The sequence below is a fragment of the Podarcis cretensis genome (genome assembly GCF_951804945.1).
Source record: "Podarcis cretensis genome assembly, chromosome: 5".
NCBI classification, from domain to species: Eukaryota; Metazoa; Chordata; class Lepidosauria; order Squamata; family Lacertidae; genus Podarcis; species Podarcis cretensis.
The window spans coordinates 86,653,182-86,679,090 of NC_137174.1; the positions used below are offsets into that span (position 1 = coordinate 86,653,182).

The 25,909-nt window shown below is 43.3% G+C and overlaps 2 protein-coding genes and 1 long non-coding RNA gene across 7 annotated transcripts in view; 1 reads left to right on the forward strand and 2 right to left on the reverse strand.

Moving 5' to 3' along the window:
- Positions 1 to 301: 301 nt before the first annotated feature.
- On the reverse strand, positions 302 to 5,217 carry ACTRT3 (actin related protein T3). Its single transcript, XM_079977077.1, has 2 exons — positions 4,872 to 5,217; positions 302 to 1,348 (listed from the first exon to the last, which is right to left on the reverse strand). Exons 1-2 carry the CDS (start codon positions 5,072 to 5,074, stop codon positions 430 to 432), a joined length of 1,122 nt encoding a protein of 373 aa, XP_079833203.1. The 5' UTR covers positions 5,075 to 5,217; the 3' UTR covers positions 302 to 429.
- Positions 5,218 to 8,446: 3,229 nt separating this feature from the next.
- Positions 8,447 to 25,909, forward strand: part of MYNN (myoneurin) — a 107,117-nt gene continuing 89,654 nt past the window's right edge. Inside the window, exons 1-8 of one of the 5 annotated variants that reach the window (XM_079977942.1) lie at positions 8,447 to 8,545; positions 11,113 to 11,412; positions 13,131 to 13,933; positions 15,913 to 16,072; positions 16,589 to 16,767; positions 17,402 to 17,485; positions 18,177 to 18,263; positions 18,951 to 22,128. In XM_079977942.1, the coding sequence (XP_079834068.1) occupies positions 11,147 to 11,412; positions 13,131 to 13,933; positions 15,913 to 16,072; positions 16,589 to 16,767; positions 17,402 to 17,485; positions 18,177 to 18,263; positions 18,951 to 19,213 (1,842 nt within the window). In that variant the 5' untranslated portion in view covers positions 8,447 to 8,545; positions 11,113 to 11,146 and the 3' untranslated portion in view covers positions 19,214 to 22,128. Of the gene's footprint in view, positions 8,600 to 9,410; positions 9,514 to 11,112; positions 11,413 to 13,130; positions 13,934 to 15,912; positions 16,073 to 16,588; positions 16,768 to 17,401; positions 17,486 to 18,176; positions 18,264 to 18,950; positions 22,129 to 25,909 lie in introns of those variants that run through there. The other 4 variants (XM_079977943.1, XM_079977945.1, XM_079977944.1 and 1 more) reach the window with 4 other exon arrangements.
- LOC307217220 lies at positions 22,276 to 24,975 on the reverse strand. The gene is made up of 2 exons (XR_013839449.1): positions 23,403 to 24,975; positions 22,276 to 23,014 (listed from the first exon to the last, which is right to left on the reverse strand). It is a non-coding gene; the product is annotated as an uncharacterized lncRNA (long non-coding RNA).

A 25,909-nucleotide genomic window follows, 5' to 3' on the forward strand; every position in this document is an offset into this window, starting at 1 on the left:
CAGAATCACCCCAGGCCTAAAACTGTAGCTAGGCCCCAAAATTCCCTTTCCTCTCTTCTAAAATCCACAGCTTTAGCTTTTCTCGCTGTAAGAACTTGTACTTGGTTGTGAGTGATCACACAGGTTCCTTCCTGTTACTCGGATAGCAGGAATAAAAAGCTCTTTCTCTGGTTAACCCTTGAGTGTCTGTTTGACTCCCACTTCCCTTCCCAGGCGCAATGCTCTTCCCACCCGAAGGCAAAGCCTGAAAAGGCTACAGTCTATTCTACAGACAATCCCAAATTTATACCCTAAACAAGTATGCATGGAAGTGTTACCTTTATTCATCTTTCAGAAAGCTGTGAGGCTAAAAGCCTCACCAAGGATGCCATGAATTTGTGTTTCTTCCCCACAGCTTTTTAAATAAAAATGTTTCAATACAACAGGAATCTAGAAGCACTTCCTGTGTACTATATTGGCCCCAACTTCAGCATATTCTTCCTTGGATATCCACATCTCTTGGAAGGCAGAGAGAGAAGCAAGGATAGATCCTCCCATCCAGACAGAGATCTTTCTGTCAGAAGGTGCTTGGACCATCACCTCCGTGTCCTTGGGAGCCATACGAATCAACTCCTTTGTGAGGCGATCAGAAATGCCAGGAAAGAGACTTGAACCACCAGAAAGGAGTATGTTGGCATACAAAGTGGTCCTCAAATCGATATCACATTTCATTATAGTGTTGAACAGCAGTTTATCAATACCTGGGGCTTCCATGCCAATGTTAGATGGGCGAAAGAGGGTCTCAGGGCAGCGGAACAATTGGTTGTGGATTTTAATTATTTGCCCATCAGGCAATTTCCAGGTTTTCTCAATTGAAGTAGGTTTTTTAGCCATCTCTTCCTCAGGGTTCAAGCACACGTAACACAGAGCCTCCTTGATGATTCGCACAATTTCCCTCTCAGCTGTGCTCACCAACGCAATGCCGCTCTCCCTCAGGATCCTCATGAGATATTCTGTAAGATCCCGGCCTGCCAGGTCAAGCCGAAGAACAGCATGAGGCAAGCAGTAGCCCTCAAATATTGGGACAGTGTGGGTGACGCCGTCGCCAGAATCCATCACACAACCTGTTGTGAGACCTGCTGCATAGAGTGCCAAGACTGCCTGGATGGCCACGTAGAGAGCTGGTGCCTCAAATTTTTCAAAGAGCAGCTTTGTCATTTGTTCACGGTTGGCCAGTGGGTTGAGTGGTGCCTCTGTTATCAGAGCTGGTCTTGTGCAGGAGTTTAACCTCAATTCATTATCATAAACGTGCTTCCATATTTTCTCCATGTCAGGCCAGGAAGTGACAATTCCATGTTCCACTGGATATCTATAGAATAAAAGAAGATGGTGGTATTATATTATCATAATCTGTCATGCCCAAAACCTTTAGCATTCCCAGCTTTAAAATGCAGCATGCCTATGTACCCTTGTGAAAGCACATAGCAAACTTCTTGTGCTACTAAATTTGCCAGCATCTTATGTACTCTCTATGTATTGCATGTGCAAGTGTATGTAAAAACACATTGAATCAGAAAATAACCAAAGTGCTAAGTGTGTCTAGTGTTGCACTTGAATCTGGAACATCAGGTTTCAAATTCTTTATCAGCTGTGTGGTTCATAGGGTGACCTTGGGCCAGTCACTAACTCTACACCTAAACTACCTCTTAGGGTTGTTGTGTGGATGAAATGGAAGGAAGGAGGAACCATATATGCTGACTTGAGGATAACTGTAGTAAATGAAAATAAATCCCTCATGAAGAGTGTGGCTCCATGCTGAATCAGAAGCAGTTTCAAACTTTTTTTTTTTTTTTACTGTCATGGATTTAAGGATTCTTTTCTAGATTGATTGATTTTACTTATACGCCACTTTCCCACAACAAACTATGCCCAAAGCAGCTTACAACAAACATTCAAAACATTAAAATAATACACAACATATGGAACATGTCAGTTAATTCAAAATACAAAAATCAACAATTTAGCAAACACAGAATAAATTCAGCATCCCCCCAATACACCAATTTAGGCTCAAAGCAAAAACAAAAGTTAACCAACAATAAAATTTCTGGTAGTGGTCTTGCTACTTTCCAAAGGAGCCTGACTTAAATAAGGTTCAGAGTGGGGATAAAGATGACATACAAGCAGGGCTCCCACATCTCCTGCAGAGGAGGCTGACAGCACCAAAAGGCTATTGTCAGGCAGAGCAATGGTGGCAAGTCTCTTCTCCAGCCTCCTGGAAGTGCCAACTGCAGTTGCAGGTCTTATTGCACTTCAATGTACACCTCAGCAGCCTGCCTTAAATGCTGTTCAGTGGGGAAGAGTCCTCGCACTAGGTTAGATGACATACAGCTGAATCCCATATCCTTACTCCAGAGGAGACTGACAGCAGCTATGATGGTAAATGCACTAAAATGCTGATGCATTTACATGAGAACTTCATTTAAAAAAAAAAAAAGCCAACTGATGTAGAAATGTGGAGAACTGAATTTAAGATTGGAAAAAAGTAAAAACTGAGCAAAACCAACATTGATAGATTCACACATCCCTCATGGGCCCTAGCTAATAAACCTTGGGAACTGTACCTGTGCCAGGGTGCTTCTCGGTGGGGTGAGGTAGCCATGACTGTTAAACCAATTTCATTTGTAATATAGATGTGTACCAAAGACTTTTAAGTGCCAGCCCGTTTACCACCATTTTAAACACAGTATGAGAAAACAAAGCCAAACTGATCTTAGCTCTTATATGTGTGGTGGAGTTGGGGTGAAAAGTTCAGTGTGAAACTGGATACACTGCAAACCATAGAGGAATGCTCAAGATAACTATCAATACATTATAAGCTTTGAAACTCACTCTACCCTGTTACTAGGCGTTGCATCGATGAGACCATGACATTTCCAGAACAAATTGCATCTGGACTGTAGATTGCAAAATTGGCTCTTTTCCCCGTGAGTCTTGCCATTTTGAATTTGACTATGAATCTTCTGCAAATAAGTCAATTTGAATGTCAGATGCTTTTACCTGTGAACTAGTCCTATTCATTTATGTTGACCTATTTTGCTAATTAGTGCAGTTAGATGAAAGCCTAAATTTTGAAACCTAAACATGTTAACAGAAGCCATTTTGATGTAGGGCTTCCACACACTGGCTTCAGCCTACAAAATTTGGTTAAGCCTATAGCAGTGGGGCTTTTCATAATTTACCAGACTCATGCATTTGAATAAAATTTCAGGACAACTCTTTGGATCAGGACCAATGTGTTTCTATTGTGAAGCTCTCCCCAAACCTGTTTATCCCGAATAAGACTATTTTGGCTTTGTTAATTTGGAAGTATTACATCCAGTAGTGATGTATGGAAGTGAGAGCTGGACCATCAAGAAGGCTGATCGCCAAAGAATTGATGCTTTTGAATTATGGTGCTGGAGGAGACTCTTGAGAGTCCCATGGACTGCAAGAAGATCAAACTTATCCATTCTTAAGGAAATCAGCCCTGAATGCTCACTGGAAGGACAGATCCTGAAGCTGAGGCTCCAATACTTTAGTCACCTCATGAGAAGAGAAGACTCCCTGGAAAAGACCCTGATGTTGGGAAAGATAGAGGGCACAAGGAGAAGGGGACGACAGAGGACGAGATGGTTGGACAGTGTTCTCGAAGCTACAAACATGAGTCTGACCAAACTGCGGGAGGCAGTGGAAGACAGGGGTGCTCTGGTCCATGGGGTCACAAAGAGTCGGACACGACTAAACGACTAAACAAACAAACAAATAATTTGGAAAAAGATTTCACACTGCTCCTATATAGGATATAGAAGCATGATTAGTTGCACCAACAGGGTAAAGAACAGCTTCTATCCGTGGGCTGTTAGGCTGTTGAATGAACATATAACAGGGCAACTGACTTTCGGGTTTGGTGGGTGTGCGTCAGTAAACGAGGGGAATTAAGACTAAAAGAGCTCAGTGGTGGGTGCTCGTGTAATCTCACTGTATATAAGTTGTACAAGTGACAATAAAGTATTTCTATTTCAATTTCAATTTCAATTATATGTAAAAAATAAAAATAAGAAAGTACCAATCAGTGAATAACCTTAAGATTTTACAAAATGTAGTCTTTGTCAAAAAGGGAAATGTAAATTTCAGTTGTATTGGGAGGCTAAGTATTTACAAGTGAGCTGATATCCTGAAGTAATAATCACTGATCCATTTTGACCTCTAATTTGTTCGTTTTCAAGAGTGACTCACAGCTGCAGATAAAGGGATGCAGCTGTTTCAAGCTGGTGGGCACAGCCCCTCTCTCACTGCTCTTAAACCCCTCCTCCTGGCCATTTCCCCTGATGCCACTGCCCTCCTCCCTGGGCTGCTCCTATCCTTTTCTTGGTAACCTTCCAGGGCCCACATGCTATTTGTGACTGGAACAAAAGGCAAAGGTGGGTGGAGCAATAAATGCAAACATTTGCCTTTAGCTAGTTTCTGCACACATTCACACACCTTCTCTCAGGAAAGCAAGAGGCATTATCAGAGTTAAAGGGCACATTCCAGCCAGGCAAAAACACTCAATGCCAGTGTGAAGCAGGGCCAGTGAGGGGGGTGTTCTGGGCAAAGTCCCAGGGGCCAGATAATAGAGGCTTGGAGGGCTGCATTTGGCCCCCAAGCCTGAAATCACCACCACCGTTCTACCCTATTGTGACACTATAGCCTTCATGAGCCTGAATCACTTTTTGCATGAACTCGCCACTCCCCTTCTGTGTACCACCCCAGGCCACTTGTTTCCCTAGACACCCCCACTCCTAAGAAACTAGCTTAGCCAATATGTATTGCTTCCCTACGGTTCAAAATCCCCCACGTCTTCCAAGCACCTGAGGGAGAGGATCCCTCTCTTGGCTTGCGCTTCATCTCCAATGTAGAAGTCCTTCTGGCCAGCGCCCAACATCACAGACTTGGCCTTGGGGCGGCCTATTAGGTTGGTGAAGATGACACGCGGTTCCTTGTCCCCAGCCACGCCAGCCTTGAGCAGACCTGAGCCATTGTCTATCACCACAGCTGGTGGCAGCTCACCCATCCCTGAGAGTTGGTTCTGCTTCTGCCTAGTTCCTGAGCGGTGGTTCCCTGAGTGATGGTTCTGCTGCTGCCTGTTTCTGCTCAGGGCACTTGACTCTCAGTGGGCTTGTCTTATTTTGGGGGAAGAGTAAGGCTAACAATCTTCCCAGGCATGTGTGGCTGGCTCTATTGTGACTTACATGTTGCTATGATACCCTCCCCTGAAGCTTTGTAAGGCTGTGAATATCTATATTACTAGGAAATGGGGAAGGATTTTTCTTTTGTTTTGCTTTCTGTGCACATACCGTGAATCATTATTCCAAGCCTCAAGAACCCAGTGGGAGCTGATACATACAACAAGGGTGAACAGGGCACTGCCCCACCAAGTTGTCAATAATAATAATAATAATAATAATAATAATAATAATAATTTATTATGTATTTCCCCAGCCACTCTGGGCTGCTACCTTCAGTCAGCCCCCATTATGCAATATAAGCAAAAACAATACTATGTTCTTAACTGGTAATGAATTTTTGTTGCAAACTGCTATACGTAGTTCAGTAGTGTCAAGCATGAAGCTTCTGGGACAAAAGGGATTCCTATGCTTGGGGCTACTAGAGAGTAACAAATACTGGTACATTTGAAATCGTATCAGGCCCTGTTTAGCTTTGCAAATGTGCTAGCAGTTTTATTGCTGCACCACTAGGAGGCAACATGAGCATACTTTGAACATCATGTCCTGTCTCCATAATTCAGCTACTTTTGGGGCAGAAATAGTTACAGTGATCCAGATTTGCGTTTTGTTTTATGCATCTGTTTACTTATTTGTAGATTTTTCTATGAATGAGAGAGCTGTAAAGGTGTTAGGGGAAGGTTCACCTGCTGACTAACATGCTCAACATATAATGCAGATTTGCATGCCCGACAAATGAGAAAAGAAATGAACAAGGTGTGACATGATGAAGGAAGGACAACCAACAAACAGTTCCGCACAGAATAACCCTAAATTTACATAGTCAGAATTAAGTTCCAATGAGTTCAATTATAAGCTCTATAGTCTGGAAATTTGCTGAGTGTTTGTCAGGCTTCTGGGTGCTAGCCTCTACCTTGGTCCACTGCAATGTTCACCTGCTAATTTCTTAAGGGCTTGCAGTAGGTTATGCCTAGCTACCTGTAGTTGGATAAAATCACTTTGTGAATGTGTTCTTAATGGCTGCCCAAAACTGCACAAATTCCTCTGTCCTGGAGAATCACCTCCTTCCTGGTCACTGTGCCTGAATTTCTTTGAATGTTGTGATTTATGCATTAGTTCTTAAAATAATTTATTAGCTGCTTTTCAAGTCCTCAGAAAAGAGAGGCACCCCAGGAGAATTTCAATAACGTTTTTCAAAACTGTAAATTTGGTATATTTTTAAAGAACAATGCAGTTTTGGAGATCAAGGTCAATTCAGGCTACTGCCTATGCACACTTAACTGGGAGCAAGCCCAACACAGAATGCAACTGAGAGTATAACTCACGAGGAAACATACCGAAGACTGAGCTGTCAAATCTTCCTGCATGGACATGGCTGATTGATCTCTAATGATTTCAAGGAAGAAGTTTTTTTTAAAAAAAAGTTTCTGTTTCCGCCCGGTTTCGAACCGGGGACCTTTCGCGTGTTAGGCGAACGTGATAACCACTACACTACGGAAACCTGAATACAAGGACATCTGCTTCCTCTTCCTCCAGTAAGTACAATTGCTGTTAATTTCAGATGCGTGTCCTAAACAAATTGAGCAGATAATTTAAGTGGGGGATTTTGTTATGGGAGAGCTAATAAGCACCATTTCCACAATTAAGATCCCTGGCAAGGTTTTACCTTCTTATTCTGCTTGTGGAGATATATACGTATAAATTAGCATACATCAGGCAACCGCTGGGTGGTGGGGTCTGCTGTAGCAATCCCCTGACAAATGCATTGGTCGTTAAAGCTAGAAAGGAGACAAGAGCAACCTTAGTTTGAACTGTAACCCGGCCTCACCCCCTCCCGGCATGCTGGTCGGGACAGATAGGAGTTGTAGTAACCCCTTTAGAAATATATGCAATCATAAGTAGAAGGGGAAAAAAACTTAAAAACCTCAAAAGCTGCCATTGCAATGATCTGCTCTTTTCATTTAGAGCTCACACCTGAGAATACAGCAATGATACTTACTAGGGAAAGAGGAGGCGGAGTAAGCTGTATGCAAGTTTCCGTAGTGTAGTGGTTATCACGTTCGCCTAACACGCGAAAGGTCCCCGGTTCGAAACCGGGCGGAAACAGAAAAAGTTTTTTTTAAGTATGTATACACTGTTGGATATCAGCATATGCTCACGCAAGGAAGATCTGACAGCTCAGTCTTTGGCATGTTTCCTAGGGAGTTGTAATCTCATTGTGTTCTGTGCGGGGCTTGCTCCCCATATGTTCGGGAGTTCCGCGCATATCTGTCTTTGGGCTTGACCATTCAGGATTATAAATATACTTTTGGAATAATAGTTCAGTATTAAGTACCATGTATTATGCTGATGTTTCTATGCACTCGCCCATTGAGCCACAGGCATATATATAGAATAATTTCAAACGCTTTCATATAGAGGTTTCCGTAGTGTAGTGGTTATCACGTTCGCCTAACACGCGAAAGGTCCCCGGTTCGAAACCGGGCGGAAACACGCACGTTCCTTTTTCCTGAATTTATTTATTTATTTTGACCCGCTTATATTACGGATTTGGGATTCACTTTATTCGCTGCCAAAACGTGTTTTATTTAGTTCAATCTGAAACTGCCTAATACTGGATTGTGGAGGGAGGGGGCAGAACTGGCTGGTAAATCTATTTCAGATTAACCCGAGTGTGCATTTGTAACCGAACTTTCAACATATCACTTTATATCTGCAGCCATTAGGGCCACATTGGAATCACATTTCCTGCAAAACAGCATTTAAGTGGCCGTTATATATTTTGATGGCAGTCCAGTCTCGGGATTTTCATTTATTTATTTCCCTCTTCTGCCCAGCATTGCGGTGCCTTCAGCATAAAAACCGCAATAAATGTTGGGAAATTATCTTATGCAGCTTTGCGGGTGAGGGGACATTCCTTTGCGTGCTCTGCAGCCACAACCTACTTCCTAACGAAGCATATTCCGATTCGTTCTCATTTCATCCTGTCCTTGGCACCCAAGCAGTTAACCTCGGCGAGGCACTTAGGAACTACATTTCCCCTCACGCTGAGGAAAAACTCGGCCGCTGGCAGAGTTCATTTTTGGTGCTAGGCATCATGGGAAACGTAGTTTTGTCAGGGGAGGTGGGAGGGAAGAACTTCCCGACCGGAACCTAATTCGACCCCGCCCTCCATTTCCACCTTATTTTTTCCCCCGCCCCTCCCGCCGCCACTCTTTAGTTGCCGGAGTTCAATTGAAAACGGAAGTGAGATTTCGGCCGCCGGTGCGGGTCGCGTCATCATAAAATGGCGGACTGAGGTGAACAAGGTTCCGCGTCCCCCATCCCCCCACCCCACCCCTGCCCCTCTCCAGGTGTGTTTCCCCCTAGTAGTTCTGAGGGGAGGGAAGAATGGGCGGTTGGACGGGACCAATCTGGCGCGGGGGGGTTCGGGTAGTGGAGAGAAAGGGTGTTTTTATGTGAGGAAAGATATACAGGAGGTGTATAGGAAGGGCTGCCTCGACGAAGTGCAGGAGGAATGGGGCAGCGCAGAGGGAGGGGGCAGGGCTGGGCCAGTAAATGTGCGGAGTGGGCCTCAGACAGTCAAATCTGGGGGGCGGGTGGAAAGGGGCGCTCCTCGCCCGCCGTCAATTCGCTGGCAAGACTCTGTCCCGATCCTGGGGTAGATCAGTCGGTAGAGCCTGACGCTCTTAATCTCAGAGTTGTGTTTTGAACCCCATGTCGGACAAAAAGATTCCTTCCTCCATTTGGAGGGGGTTGGACTAGGTGACCGTAAGGGTCCCTTTCAGCTCTGTGATTCTGGGAAGTAGAGCTGCCATCCTAAGCACGATTATATCTATTTATTTCATCCAATTTATAACCGGAGGATTGGTCAGACAGACAAACCCGCCAAATCCCTCGGAGTGATTTGCAAAAAGAATTAATAAGGAACAGGAGCCACTGAACACAATGGTGACTGCTGCCTCCAAAGCGCTGAGTGAGCTTGTTGGGAAGAGGTATAGTTGGTGTAAGATTACAACATGCGAGTGCACTTGTGTACATGCTTGTGGGCCATCTAAGCAAGCCGGGAGGGATTTACCTGCTAGCTGAGCAGGCTGAAATTTACAGTTCAGTTGTGATGGTAACAGGATCGGACCACGTTGCTGATGTGCTAAATGGGTGGTAGAATTGATGTAAGTTTTCAGGAGTAGGCTGGCTGAGGTTATTGGGGGGTGTCGATAACCATCCTTGACAGTCTTGCGCTTGGTTGGACTGAGAAGCCTGGAAGGTTGATGATAATGATGTATGTACTGTATATAGATAATTGGGTAAAGGGAGAGCGATTTATAGGGAGCTGGTACCAAGCTCTAAGGGACGCAGGTGGCGCTGTGGGTTAAAGCCTCAGCGCCTAGGGCTTGCCGATCGAAAGGTCGGCAGTTCGAATCCCTGCGGCGGGGTGCGCTCCCGCTGCTCGGTCCCAGCGCCTGCCAACCTAGCAGTTCGAAAGCACCTCCGGGTGCAAGTAGATAAATAGGGACCGCTTACCAGCGGGAAGGTAAACGGCGTTTCCGTGTGCGGCTCTGGCTCTGGCTCTGGCCAGAGCAGCGATGTCACGCTGGCCACGTGACCCGGAAGTGTCTCCGGACAGCGCTGGCCCCTGGCCTCTTAAGTGAGATGGGCGCACAACCCCAGAGTCTGTCAAGACTGGCCCGTACGGGCAGGGGTACCTTTACCTTTACCTTTTACCAAGCTCTAAATCTTTGGGCATAATATACATGGCATAATGACTCCTGAACTCATTCCAACTTCTGTGTTGTTTTTATGTTCAAGTGTTGAAAGAGAGGCAAAACCCCAGAAAGGGATTCTTCTCTCCCCCCACCCCAATTGATATAAGTGATTGTGTATACTGAAGGAGAGTTAAATTACCCCTGGTGGTTTGAGTGTGTCGTTTCAGACAAAGGCAGTGGTCTGTGAACACTCCAGAATAGTTACATACTGGATTTCTTTTTGTCTTTGGAGATTGTTGAATAGGAGCCCAATTCATATTTAACAAAGGTTCTGTTTTGGAAGTACTCAAGATTACTTATTTTGAGCATTTGTACCCCACTGTTCAGCTGAAAAGGCGCCTAGAGTAGCTTACCTACAGTCAGTTATTCTGGACTGGAAACTACATCTAACACACCTGTAAATATGTGTGTTCTATATGCAGCATATCCATGCAGATTTGCATCTGATTGGATCTTTATCCTAGCAAGTTATATTTGGATGCCATATTATTTTCTTTATAGATGTGCCTTCTTTGTAGGAACTACATGCTGTATGAATAATATGGATAATAGTTCTAGTTACAGGTAGGTAGCCATGTTGGTCTGCTGTAGTAGAAACAAAATAAAAAAAATTCCTTCCAGTAGCACCTGAGAGACCAACTAAGTTTGTTATTGTTATTGGTATGAGCTTTCATGTGCATGCACGCGAAAGCTCATACCATTAACAAACTTAGTTGGTCTCTAAGGTGCTACTGGAAGGAGTTTTTAAATATGGATATTAGCTATGAGATACTAATCTTTCATTCTTGTCAGAGTATACAAGGCCTACATGATGCAGTCTGGGACAAAAAAAAATCCCACTGAAATGAGGGACATCAAATTTTCAATAAGCTATCATATAAAAATGATAGTTGTGATCCAAACCAGTCTGTAAAATTTAATAATCTGGTTTTAGTGGCAAGTAACAGGAAAACTCACTGCATGTGACGCTATTCATATAATTTCTCCTTAAATTCAGGATTGCTTAAAAGTTCAAGATCGTTGAGTGTGAACTATAGTACATCTATATTCTATTCTGAGCCTGGCATACTGATACTAAATATGTTCCTTTGCCTTCTCAGACCAAAGCAAGGAAGCTGTGTCTCAATACCCAAAATGCAGTATTCCCATCACTGTGAGCACCTACTGGAGAGACTGAACAAACAGCGAGAGGTGGGCTTCCTTTGTGACTGCACCATCGTTATTGGTGAATGCCAGTTTAAAGCTCACCGAAATGTTCTGGCTTCCTTTAGCGAGTACTTTGGGGCTTTTTACAGGGATACTTCGGAGAGTAACATATTTTTGGATCAGAATCAAGTGAAGGCTGATGGATTTCAGAAACTCCTGGAGTTCATATATACAGGAGATTTAAACCTTGACAGGTAATACAATAAGGCTGGGCATTTGTCTGCAGAGTATTCAAAATAAGACATTCACAGAGAACTAAAAAGACAGGTTGCTGCCTGACGGCTTGCAATTTAAGTAGACATGTCACAAATGGAGAGAGGGTAAACAGGTCAGACAATACAACTAGGATATGCAAGGATAATGCCACCCACCTGATAGTTGATGTTGCTGCGGTTTCAGGCTCCTCATTCAAGGGAGTAACTGTTTCATAGGTCAATATTATAACATAAAAGGAGGCAAACACTAATTCTAGTTTTGCCAGAGATTATTTACAGGAACAGTTTCTCACCCTAGCTCTCCCTTGCCCCCCCCCCAGAGGGATATAAATAGCAAATGGAAGGGAACTGAGGGCTAAACTATAAGTGATGCCCTTGAGTGCATTATTTTTCTTTCAGAAATAACCAGCATGATTCACCAGATCCAGATCATGACCCTGGTTTGGGGGGGCTTCAGCCCTTTACTTCCCGTGCCTGCAATTTACACAGAATACAGTTCCCATTGGACTGTGATCATCTCGAGCCTGCACTGCCTCTGTTTTAGTATTATACTGCAACCTCAGTTGTTGCATTGCAAGCAGCTGATTGAAGATGTTCCCTATTTCCACACCCTCCCTCCCCAGGGACACAGGTGGCGCTGTGGTCTGAACCACTGAGCCTCTTGGGCCAGCTGATCAGAAGGTTGGCGGTTTGAATCCACACTGCGGTGGAAAGGTAAACGGCGTTTCCATGCACTCTGGCTTCTTTCATGGTGTTCTGTGCATCAGAAGCAGTTTAGTCATGCTGGCCACATGATTTGGAAAATGCCGGCTCCTTCGGCCTGAAGCGAGATGGGTGCTGCACCCCATTGTCGCCTTTGACTGGACTTAACCTTCCAGGGGTCATTGACCTTACCTTTTTTATTACCCTCCCTCCACTATGCATATCAGCCATTTTCTTCCAGCCATCCTGAGGCAAAGGCAAAAGTTATAAGAAGTAAGGGATCACTGAGGTGATAGAAAAGGTAAGCAGAATTAGAGGCTTTTGCAAAGACTATTCTTGCCTGAGTCAAGACACAGGGAAATTGTGAAAGGAGGGGTGGGGCTTTTTGTGAATTTCAGTTGATGTCCCAGTTATAAAGGAAATGGGCTTTTGTGCAGCAGCAACAAACCTGTGAGTGAGACCAGTGTTCCTTGTCTTTTAGTTTTGACCAGTTTCAAAATATAAACACTCAATCATTTTCAAAATATTAGCATTACTGACTGTGGTCTTGAGATGTGGTGGCTCATACCTAACACCTTTCCTAGGATTTAATATTTTATTTAAATCAAGTTCTTAACTTTAGTTTCTCATGTTTTATTATGGAAATCTTATGTTTCTAATAACCTGGTTATAAACTGCATCTAAAGGGCACCTTTTGGATAGTAGGATCTGAAGCTGAGTCTCTGTTGTGCATATTAGATGTTCAACCACAGCACCACTGGAAAAGAGCAGTGGTTGATGAAAACTCTATTAAATTCAGCTTTTAAACTAGATTATTTTTAAAGGAATATGTAATATATTTGAATTTTTTAAAAAGATGAAAAATTCCAGTCTAAATTATAAAAATCTGATTTCAAGCTTCATCAGTTTTTAGCCACTTAGTATTTATACTAATTCTATAAGACAGCCTGTTTTCTTCAGCTGGTACATTCCCATTTAACCTTTTTCCCTTGCAGCTGGAATGTTAAAGAAATACATCAGGCTGCCGACTATCTCAAAGTGGAGGAGGTGGTCACTAAATGTAAAATAAAGATGGAAGACTTTGCTTTTATTGCTAATCCCTCTTCTACAGAAATCTCTAGTATCACTGGGAATATTGCATTGAACCAGCAGACTTGCCTGCTAACCCTTCGTGACTATAACAGCCAAGAGAGATTGGATGCCCCTTCAGTGGACACGGTGCAGTCCCCAGTCTTAATAGCAACCACAGGGAAAAAATCTGTTCAAACCAAAAAGCGAAAGAAGGCCTTCAGCTCTCCCAAGAACCTGCCAAACAAGCCAGCACAATATCCAAGTGATGCTGCAGAGAACTCTGCAGTGGAGATGTTTTTAGATGCAAATAAGCTCGCCACAGAGATCACGGAGCAAGCTGCCCAAGGTGGGGATAATTCTGAGCTGCAGCTTACACCTGTGGTGGAGAGTGAAACCTTTGCTGCGCAGGAGATCCTTGTCCAGACGATGACTATGAAGCCCAAACGTGGTAAAGCACAGCAGGATTGTGCTTTGAAGGAGCACTGCTTGTCCAACATCGCCAGTGACAAGAACTCTTACCAGCTGGAAAGCTTGGGAGAGGAATTGGATCCGAAATACCCCAAGGCCAAGCCAGTGTGTAACACCTGTGGCAAGGTGTTTTCCGAAGCTAGCAGTCTGAGGCGGCACATGAGGATCCACAAAGGAGTCAAACCGTACGTGTGCCAGCTCTGTGGGAAGGCCTTTACGCAGTGCAACCAGCTGAAAACACATGTAAGAACCCATACAGGTAGGCTCCTTGCTTTGTGTTGGGAGTTGCCTCTTGTGAAAGTCAGCAGAAAGACCCTCATTCTCTCCCAGAGAAGTTGCTTTCCCTTCTTCAGTATTGTGGGTTGATAGTTGCTTTTGAATGATTATGGCAATATTGTGAGTGGAATATTCTTTACTGCCAGTGTTTTATTTTTAGCTGTTATCAAATTTGTACAATTACCATTTTTTAAGATTTTTTTTTTTCTACACTGGCACTGCAGGGGACTACGTTCTTCCACATCGTTACAAATACCCATAGCTTGCTCATTTATTCAAACCATAAAGGGCCATATCTGTGTGATAGAGCACATGCTCTGCATGCATAAGGTCGATTCCTGACATCTAAGTAGGGCTGTGGAATACTCCGGTCTGAAACTTAGGTGAGCCAGGGTCTGTCAGTGTACAGTAACAGATGAAAAATGGTCTTGCTCAGTATAGGTCAGTTTCATATGTTCATTAACCATATTAGGCATGGATTGTGTGACTGTACACCATAAACAATATTCATTTTCTTTTACCTATAGTACAAGCCTGCAGACTTGTGACCAAGCAGCCATGTGCTGCTGGCTTGATAAACACCTTTTCTTGGTACCCAGCTGCAACTACAAAGGCGGTGGTGTTAACATACCTCTGCGAGGCGTCAGTACGCAACTATGGTGATGTGCTCAGCTTGATGACACACAAGTTGTGTTGGCTGGCTCTGGTTTAAGCATTAAGTTTACCATTTGCCACAAAAGAATTTAAGAGACAATCATTTTTTGTGCTTACCTTTTTGGTAGCCTTTTAAAACTGTTTGTTGTGGGAGCTGCAATATAAAAAAATTACACACACACACACACACACACACACACACACACTCTGCCCACCTGGCTGGGTTGCACTCTGGGTGGCTCCCAACAGAATATTATTATTAATAATAAAAGCAACAACACCAAACATTAAAAACCTCCCTAAACAGAGCTGCCTTCAGATGTCTTCTAAAAGTCAAATAGTTGTCTATTTCCTTGACATCTGAAGGGAGGGCATTCCACAGGGCTGGCGCCACTACCGAGAAGACCCTACCGAGAAGTATGTAGTCTCCACTTCCATACTTTTCTCATATACACTTAGTATAAAAATAATAATGTGAACTTCCTACATTTCCTTTCATCCTGTGGTAACCACTTAGGACATTTGATTTTGAACAGGTATTTCTGGTGGAATTATCAATAAGCTATGTAATAAGCCCATCAAAGCGGACTCTTTCTTTGTTTCTTTTTAGTCTTGGGAGAACATGGTGCATTTTAGGAATTCAAATGTGGCAGTGATTATTTATTAAATTTATATCTTGCTGATTCTCCCAAAGGAACCCGAGGCTATATTTATATGCCTTTTAATTGGGGAAACAGCTGCTTATGAAATTAAAGGAACACTTAGATAGCTGCCATATATACATTGATGGTGACTCTGAGACACCCTGGGGTAAATGTGTTATCTGAAAATGGTCAAAATGGGAAGGATTCTAACTTAAAAAGACAGTACCTAGAGCTCCTGAACATTTGCCATTGCTTATTTTGTGTGTGTGTGTGTGTGTGTCAAGAAGGCTCCTAGCATCTACATTATTTTCTCAGCCATTCAGAGTAACACCAGCATTTCATCTGTCACCAGTGATAGATGTCGATTTCCAATTGTTTGCTAAACATTGAAAAAAGGCTACTTAGTGAGTTCATGGCAGAGGTGAGTCTTGAACCAGGGACATCCGCTGCTGTGCCACACTAGCTAACATTAATGTTGGCTGGTTTGGAATAGTTATTTAGGGCCCTACCAGCTTAAATTTAGACACGGTTGAGTAGTCTTTGACATACTTTCCCTTTATTCCGAACTTTTTGCCCCCATCCTCCAGTTTGCTGTCACTTCTCATCTGAAAAACCTCATCCTTCACAAGACACTGCTAAACAAGCAGCTCAATTCTCTACACAGGTGAAAAGCCATACAAATGTGAACTCTGCGACAAAGGCTTTGCTCAAAAATGCCAGCTGGTTTTCCACAGCCGCATGCATCACGGGGAGGAGAAACCATACAAGTGTGATGCCTGCAACCTGCAGTTTGCAACCTCTAGCAATCTGAAGATTCATGCCAGGTGAGTAAAAGGACTTCATCTGAAACTGGCTTCTTAAGTTTGGGAGATTAGTTCCCCGCCCCCATGCATTCAGAGAATGCATATGGGTATACACTGTGAAGGGGGCACAGGCTGTGTGCATGCACACCATCTGTACCCGTAGTTTCCTTGTCCCCTCTCTGACCTTCCCACATTGAACGGGAAAGTCTGAAGGCGGATACTTCCTGCTTTCAGCTGAGTGTGTGGATAATCCTTCCCATGGTCACAAATCCTGATAATGCAGGGGTTCCCATTCAAGGGGAGGACTCTTAAGTACATTCACCTGAGCACACAACCCCTCTTCGGACCTTCCTGGTCAATGCAGGAAAGTTGGAGGTAGAGCCAACTGGAACATGGAATGCTGGAGCTAGCCTGCGCAGCCTGACATCCCTTTTGCTCTTTATGCCTGCATGTGTTCTTTGACTGTTTTAATAGGCCTGTTGTCCAGGGAAACCAATTGGTGCAGCAATAGAATCTAACCAGCTCCTTTCCTTTAAGGAAGCACAGTGGAGAAAAGCCATATGTCTGCGATAGATGTGGGCAGCGATTTGCACAGGCAAGCACACTGACATATCATGTGCGGCGACATACAGGAGAAAAGCCGTATGTCTGTGACACCTGTGGGAAAGCCTTTGCAGTCTCGAGTTCCCTCATCACTCATTCAAGAAAGCATACAGGTGAGATCCAGAGTGGAAGACATGAGAGAGGTGTCGCAATCAAGTTTGCATGGAGTGCTATAGATATGGAATGGGAAGAGTATGGCTTTGTAGAGCAGTGCAACAGGCAAGAAAATCTGCAAATTGTAAATGAGTTGACCTGTTCTTGCCTGCTTTATTGCCTGCTGAGCAGAACACCGTGATAAGCCCAGCTATCAGTTGGCAACCATGTCACTTTGAACACACCTGATATTAAAAGCTAAGGCGGGGTGGAGATAGTTTAGACTGTTTGAGAATACCAGATGCTTTAGATGTTAAATGAGGTGCTTGAGGTCAACTTCAGAGCTCAGCAAAATAATGCATGCTTTGCATGCATGATTTCCTAGAAATCTCCCGTGAACAAAGCTTAGGCAAAATCTCAGAGATGCTTTAGAACTGCTGCTAGTCTGGGTGGATGTATGTGTGAGGTATATCAATGAGACCTTCCAACTGGTGAGCCCAAGGGGCTCAGTGGTTTAGACCACAGCGCTACCCGCATCAGTGTCTACTAATAGGGGAGACTGAAGTGTGTCCATATGCTTGAGATTTCATGACGTCTTCACATGCATTGTTGGTAGGTCGTGTACTGAGTTCATCCACTTCTTTTTCTCTATAGGAGAGAAACCTTATATATGTGGAATTTGTAGCAAAAGCTTCATTTCTTCAGGAGAGCTCAGCAAGCATTTTCGGTCCCATACAGGTTAGTTTTCAGGCGTGCTCCTCCTTCGTACCTTTTCCATGCCTTGTATGCAGGTATGTGCATACTCTAAGTCAATTAATGTCAAATAGTTAAATGATAGTATACACATCATGTAGTTTCAATTAGCATGATCCTCCTACCTACCTTTCTAATTGTCTGTCTGTGTTAGAAGGGCCACAACTTACGAGATAGAGCATCTGCCTTGCAAGGAGGAGGTCCCAGGTTCAATTCCTGACATCTCCAGGCAAGGTTGGGAGAAACTTCTGCCTGAAATCCTGGAGCTTCTGCCAGTCAGTGTAGACAATTCTGAGCTAGATGGACCAACAGTCTGACTTTGTATAAGGGAGCTTCCTATATGTATGTGAACTGGGGATTATGATCTTTATATGTAATTCTCTAATAAAGAATTGTGAAATGATAGCATTTCCACATTAAATGTGCTCTTGTCCTCTGATATTGGACACCAATTTTGAAGGAACCGAAAAGCCTTATGCCTGAGGATCGAAGTCACTTTGTAACTTGTTATTTCCCAAATATGTAGAACAGCCTTAAGCAACTTTGCCATAGAAACCTGGGTGGAGTTTGAGATGCAGTGGCTATAGAAACTTGTTTTTGGTTGTGGGAAGCCCTGGTTCAGATCCTAGGATTGCACTGCATATCTATGAAGTCTAATTGACAATTTTTGTTGAAGGTGAAAGACCATTTATCTGTGAGCTGTGTGGAAACTCCTACACAGATATAAAAAACCTAAAGAAACACAAAGCAAAGGTTCATGCGGGTAAGTGCTGGTTATTTAAGAACTAATATCTACTACTCATAGAATCATAGGTAAAAAGGTTAGCTGTTCAGGAATGCTATCCAAAGACCAACTTAGCCACACTAAAATGGTGGATTCTTTGGACTGTGCTTCAGTATGCTCTGTGGTTAACCTAGGCTCCAAAGTGCTGCCAATGGGAGACCCGCTACTCTTTGTCAAGAGTGTCAACTCTGTACGTTAGTAAAGTGATGAAGGAATGGCATTGCTGAGCCTGCCTAGGTATGTTAGGTACCCTACTAGCTGTCATGTATGAAGATGCACTTGGCTTTAGAGGTCAGATACCTGAAATGAGCTAATCTAGTACCAAATTCTGTTATAATGAAAATATTGGTTTTGAGGTGGTGGTTCTGAGATTCTCTCTCCTTCCACCCAAATCTGTAATGAGATTAGTCCCTGAAGTCAGGGCCATCAGCCATTCAGTTATCAAATTTTGCTGATAATTCTTGTAGCCCAAATGTGAACTTTAAATCCCAGTTATCAGTTTTGTTTTCAGGTTTACAATAAACATCTATGAAGGCTTGAAGACTAGTAAATAGTAGTGAGTGTCCTTGAATCGTTTGCAGAGGGAAATCATATCTTCTCTTCCTGTGCCTTCCTGTGCACAACTTTTAGCAATGAACGCAATTTTAGTTCTGTTTGCTTTCATAGGTTCTGAGAACCCCCTGGATCCCATCACACTTGACCATTCCTTCAATGATCAAGACTCCATTCCAAATGAGAAAAGCCCTTTGCTGGAATCTGCTGATGTGAAGCCTTCAGATATAGCATTACCTCTCCCCTTTGGAACAGAGGACCATCAAGTTCTGTTGCCTGTCATAGATAGCCAGTCACCCCAGTCTGACACTCTTCTGAGGTCTACCATCACTGGCTATTCAGAACCTCAGTTTATTTTCCTCCAGCAGTTGTATTGACATCCTGCACATGATGAAAACTCACAAAAAACTTTGGCCACGAAAGCTTCTTTGTTAAAGGGAACGTAATCATGCAAGCTGTTACTGAGCTGGACTTCATATGGGTTTCAAATAGGGACATTTGAAAATGCACCTGTTTTTCTTCCGTTTATTTTGTTTTTCTAGAACAATGGTTGCCATTCTTTTTGTCATGTAACAAAATCAGGATAGAATTACAGTGGTACCTTGGGTTACATACGCTTCAGGTTACATACGCTTCAGGTTACAGACTCCGCTAACCCAGAAATATTATCTCGCGTTCAGAACTTTGCTTCAGGATGAGAACAGAAATTGTGCAGTGGTGGTGCAGCGGCAGCAGGAGGCCCCATTAGCTAAAGTGGTGCTTCAGGTTAAGAACAGTTTCAGGTTAACAACGGACCTCCAGAACGAATTAAGTACTTAACCCGAGGTACCACTGTATTATATTTCTAGAAGATAGATACTTCCTTTTTTCTTTAGTAACACATGCCTTAAGAATTCTCAGTTCATGCTGGAGGTCTCCTTCACTGTTCATGCAGAAGCTAATTCTATGTAGCCAAGATGTTTGATCCGTGTTGTCCCCCCTCCACCACATTGGCTTTCTTCAAAGTGAAGATTGCAGATGTGCATAATTTCTCTATTTTGTGTAGATTTTGGTTAGTGATGAGGAAGGGCCAGAAACTATATGTGAGCATTAAAACTGTGTCCCAATGTCTGGAAATCTTTAGTAAATTCCCTAACCGGATATTTTAGTAGCTATTGCCCCCTACACAGTTTTGAATGTATTTTAATAGCTATAAGGATTTTAAACTTTTTATTTACAAGAAAAAATGAAAGTTGAGATTCTCAGGAAGCTAGATTCTGTACCCAGCACCATATTTTGACCCTTTCTCACACTCCTCAGCGGATCTGCAGCAAACGCACAACCTTCCGAATATGCAGCTGTTTTATACAGGGATTCAGATTCCTGTAGTTACGATCAATGTTGGATTAGTTTTCTGTTGAATGATTTTTAGGAAACACTTATGGAGTGGTTCTTGGCCTTCAAGTTCAGTATTGTAGGACATGGAAATGCCCATGTTGTCTCATCATTTTACAGTGCAAATACCTTCTTTTTTCTTTTATGTAACAGCATCTTGTCATTCAAGGTTTCATATTTCTCGCCTTCTGAAGTTCTGAGATTAGAAAGAACGGTCAGTTTTGTTGCAGTGTCAGTGGGAAATCTTCCTTCAGAAGGCCCCCCCTCCCATGAAAGGGGGGGCTGTTTGAGATCAGGAAGCTCAAAGCAGCTTAAGGGGAGTGCAGGCAGTGGTAGAGTGTTGGCAAAATGTTTCATGGGAAGAAAACAACCAACCAAACACACACACACTTTGCTATGATAAATCAGGCCCCTGCCCATTATAAATTCTAAAGTGCCCTGCAAAAAGGGACAGAAAAACGGAAGCCTCATTTGCAAGTAAAAAACATTTTGAGAAGCTGGAGGACAGCACTACAGAAAACATTTGTTGCGCCATATTTTAGAGGAAGTCTGATGGCTCTAGCAAGTTACTATCTCGACTGGTCTAGGATTCTGTTCCTAGTTTTGGCTAGTAAGATGCTTTCCAAGAAGCTTGGAATACCGTGTATAGTTCTGGCCTCCTCGCTGCCAAAATGATATTGTACAGTTGGAAAAGGTTCAGAAAATGTGGAAGGGCTGAATAGAGCCACTCTTCTATGAAGAAAAGTTGCAGCATTTGGATTTTTTTTTTAGTTTAGTGCAAAGGCAAGTAAGAGATGGCATTATAGAAGTTTATAAAATGGTGCATGGCATGGAGAAAGAGGATGGAGAAAAGTTTTGCTTCTCTCATAACACTAGAGTTTGTGGACATCCGGTGGAGCTGAATGTTGGAAGATTCAGGACAGATAAAAGAAAGTTAGTGCCTCACACAGCGCATAGTTAAACTATGGAACTCATTCCCATAGGAGGCAATGATGGCTGCCAACTTAAACGGCTTTGAAAGAGGATTAGAGAAATTCACGGATAAGGCTATTTGATGGCTACTTGCCACGATGGCTGTGCTCTGTATCCATGAACAGAGACAGAACCATTTCTGAATACCAGTTGCTAGAAAACAGCAGGAGCGGGAAGTACTCTTGTGTTTGGGTTCTGTTTGTGGGTTTCCCACAGGCATTTGGTTGACCACTGAGAAAAGGATCCAGCAGGCTTTTACGTTCTTAAGCTCCACAGCAAGGCCTGATGAAGATGGCTATCCCTTGTTTGTTCCTAGCTTTTGATAATTGGAGGTATACTGCTTCTGAATACGGAGGTTGCATTATCAGCTGTTGTATCTAATAGATATTGATGGTCCTATTCTCACTCAATTTCCCTGGAGGTGCTCTGAATATAGTATGCAAAGTGGAAGTGCCGGAATAAATGGATGGTTATTTTTAGTGGTTCATCGGCATCCATACAAGATCACTTAAAAGTTCCAAGTTATACACTGTCTGAACACCCAAAAGAAACTTTTTGATCTCCCATGAGATATTTTTTTAAGTCGAAAAAGCAATTTTATCATGTAGCTCAGCCAGTTACTATTTACTGTGCTGCTTCATAGGTTCTGCTTCCTAGTCTCTGTTGGGTGTTTAGGAAGCAACAAACCAGGTGGCCTAATGGGATAGAAAAGCACCCTTGGAGGGTGCAGTTGTTTAAGAGCTTATCCAGTGCAACAAATGCAAGTTCAGTGTAGAATACAAATAATGAAGTTGCCTGTTATGGAGCCAGTTTGGCACTGAAGGGTCTTGAAGCAACCAGCTGGGAAAGAGATAAAATCCAAGATCTGTTTGGGACAGGTTAGTGGTGTCCCCTGGAATAGGACCGCATGTATGCTGCCCAAATTAAACGCATTTCTGTAGAAAGGTCACCAAATTCCAACATCTGAATACAAGAAGCTATTTCACCTGACATCTTCCCAGTGGTTCCTCTAGCTTGGCAAGCAAGTAGCAAGAGCCCTTAATCATTGCTGCAGCTTCTGTCTCTCTAACTGCATGCCAGCTATTGAACCTGGTTTAATATGCAGAACATACTCTTTGCCATCTGATTGTCTTGCCAATGTTTTCAAAATATTTGGTGACTTTTTGGCATGAGTGAAACCGAGATAAATGGGTGAATGGTTTGAAGCTGTCTGCAAGCATTTATCTGCAGTCGGGGGGGTGGTTATATTTGGAGAGAAAGGCTGTAGCTTAGTGGTGGAGCCCATGTTTTGCATGCAAAAGGTCCCAGGTTCAGCTCCTAGCATCTCCAGAGAGGGCTGGGAAAGAACTGTCCAAAATCCTTTAGAGCCACTGCCAGTCAGTGTAGACAACACTGAGCTAGATGGACCAATGATATTAGCCAGCTCCCTATGTTCCTATTTGAGATAGAAATCCCTCCTTTCCCCCTATGATGCTTCACAAACCATACCCCATGCCTGATATGCATGCTTGCCTGGTAAATCCACAAGGTATGCAGAATCCTCAATAGCCTCTGCCCCTTGCTTCCACAGCTTCAAAAGAGGTTACAGCGCATGTCAGATATGGCCATCTTGTAGCAGCCCAAGTTCTGTCCTCCTAGGCCACAATGCAAAGACTTCAGCACAGCAGCAGGTTGTTCACCTGTATCTGCTTTTTGGGATACTCTTAACCTCTCCTCTAGTTAAAGCACTTAGCAACTCTTTTGACATGGTTGGGGGAAGAGAAAGTGGGTTGCATCTGTGAGTTTGACACCAGTTTCCCCCAAACAGGTGATCAGCTGCTGGAGCTGATCATCTTTGTATAGTGCTGGAGTATTATGCATGGGACGCAGGTGGCGCTGTGGGTTAAAGCCTCAGCGCCTAGGACTTGCCGATCAAAAGGTCGGCGGTTCGAATCCCTGCAGCGGGGTGCGCTCCCGCTGCTCGGTCCCAGCGCCTGCCAACCTAGCAGTTCGAAAGCACCTCCGGGTGCAAGTAGATAAATAGGGACCGCTTACCAGCGGGAAGGTAAACGGCGTTTCCGTGTGCGGCTCTGGCTCGCCAGAGCAGCGATGTCACGCTGGCCACGTGACCCGGAAGTGTCTCCGGACAGCGCTGGCCCCTGGCCTCTTAAATGAGATGGGCGCACAACCCCAGAGTCTGTCAAGACTGGCCCGTACGGGCAGGGGTACCTTTACTTTTACCTTTATTATGCATGTGTCTCCATGGGGGGCGGTTATGGTTGTATCTTCTTTTCCACACCATTTTCTCCAGCCACTTGCTTTTCTGATGAGAGAAATTAAAAAACACATACCAAAACCCTGAATTTTGGTGGAATTTTGTTAAGACCTGATAGTACTAAGTTGCTGTTAGCACAAACGGGCTGTGTCTTTCTTCTGCAAAATATTCTGGACCTATTTCTTCACAGTATGACTGCAACAGCTAACCATCTTCTTGAAAAAAAGCATACTGTAGTGTATGCATATTTGATATGAATGTTTTCGCAATTTTTTTGTGTCACTTTAAAAAATGGTTTTGGACTTTTAAAAAACCTGTTCTTAGATTTATAGTAGACCTTACTTAGCTATTTAATATTTATAAAGATGTTTTACTTTGTAGAACTCATTTGTCTTTTGTACATGAATATATTTTTAAGAAACCATTGTTTGACCCCTCTTATAACACTACACAGGCTCTGGGAGAGCTAGAATCTATTGCAGCAATAATTGAATAAACAGCGCTTTTTGTTTCTAAACTGAAGTGTTTACCTGTGATATCAAGAAATCTTGGGCTGTTAAGCTAGAGTGACCTCTTGAAAATACTTATTCATTAAATCATGACCTACTGATAATAAAATACAGTAGTTAAAGAGTGTGATCAGCTTGGTTCTATAAAAGTTGCATCTTAGTAAGCAATATAGGGGTATGTTACACACATCCTTTCTGTTGTCTATTGCTCCTAAGTTTTGTTTGGGAGTTTCAAGCTTTCCTGCAGTCATGAGACACTCAACAAGGAGACATGTTTAAGAGAAGGGAATACTTAAAGCTTTTTTTGGTTCTTGGAATGTTACTACTAGTTCTGGCACCATAACAATTCCAAGACTGGACATTCTGAGGAGCTGTTGTGAATCCTCTCTGGTTTAAATTATTTCTGAAGTACTTTGTCATGGGTGTTTGTGTGTATATAGCTCACCTCCTGCTTTTATACTCCCTTCTGAGGGATTATGTACATAAATTTGCAACATTTTAATGTTTAGACCTGAATAAAACTTTGTTTTGTAACCCTTCTTTGTTCCTCTTGTTGCTCATTTAGCTATAAATAACTGAAGGGAACAAGTGGTTTGAAAAAGCTTCGTCCCAAAATGATCTATGAGTGAGTCCTAAGCAAAAGCACAACAATAATTTGACAGGAAAGTAGAGTAATGCCTTACAGTGGTAAAGTACTACATTCTGTTATTGCTTTGACTGTAACAGGCTTTTTCCTCAATCCCATTTAATACCATTGTGGACAGCAGCTAAAGTAAATCAAAGAAACTCTGGCATTTTGGTCTCGTGTTTTGAAAGTGAGTTATTGGGGAACATTGGTTTATAGAGACTTATATAAACATTACCATTGTGCGGTAGGCTGGTTTCTGCACATACACATCCAGGCAAGGAAGAAGCATTATCAAGAGTACAAGCAGGTATGGGGAACCTCTGGCCACTCGCCATGCTTGCTGGGGCCGATGGAACTTGCAGCTCAGCAACATCTGTAGGGACAAAGCTTCCCCATACCTGCAGCCAAGAGCACATAAACCCTTAAAGGACCAGGGGAGTGGGGAGTGGCCAGATTAGAGAGGCCTAGAGGACTGCATTTGGCCCTGATGCTAAATGAGAAGGGTGCCTGCTGTTGGGATATGAGAGCTCACCAGCTGCGTGATAGCAGCACATTGTTTACATCATGTGATTCTTCTGAGTTTACTGAGTGTGAGACAGGATGTCCTACACTGTTCTCAAGGTTGTGTTCTCAGTGTAACTTGAGACCTTCCTGTTGTTGCTCCAAAGGAGTGAGAGAGTTGTACGGAGGCTTCTGAGAGAGCAGACATGATTTGTACTAGCTTGTGTACAGTGTACAGTCTGTGGAATAAAGTAGAATGAGTTAGACTACTTTCAGACTGTTTTCTTTCCTCTGCTGAGATGCAAGGGGAAAGGGAGTGTGCATCTTCCAAAACGGAGGTGTCGCTTATTACCAATCTCCCTGGACTGAGCAAAGACCAGCCAGGGGCAGATTACCAGCCAGAGGCCCCGGTGCCTGGGAAGAGAAGTCAGCCTTTCCCGAGGGGGCCGATCGCCAAGAGATCTGCCAGAGGACTGGTTCACACATCTAAATATGCAACTGCAAATGTTGAAAGAACCACAAATGTTCCAGCACCACAGCTGCATCACTAACAGTGACCGAAACATAATGCTTGCCAATGAAGATGGCACATTCAGTACACCAAGGTTTGAGAAATCAAATGATGCATTTGTACCAGTCCATAGATGGCTAATAGTTTGGAGTAAAAGGGCAGGGACTGCGAAAAAGGAAGAAGATGCTGCAAGCGAGTCTGATTGTACTAATCAGACCATACCTGGTCTCTTGGAGCCTGTATAGCAGGCATAGGAAACTTGCCATCTTCTGGATGTTGTTGGACTCCCAACTGACATCAGCCCAAGCCATCACAGGCAATGAT

What these genes read in the sequence shown, in the direction of transcription:
- ACTRT3 (XM_079977077.1), bottom strand. Translation starts at nt 5,074, where the DNA reads ATGGGTGAGCTGCCACCAGCTGTGGTGATAGACAATGGCTCAGGTCTG. An exon ending in AGAGGGATCCTCTCCCTCAG is followed by an intron (nt 1,349 to 4,871) that starts GTGCTTGGAAGA and finishes TTTATTCTATAG; the next exon opens with ATATCCAGTGGAACATGGAA.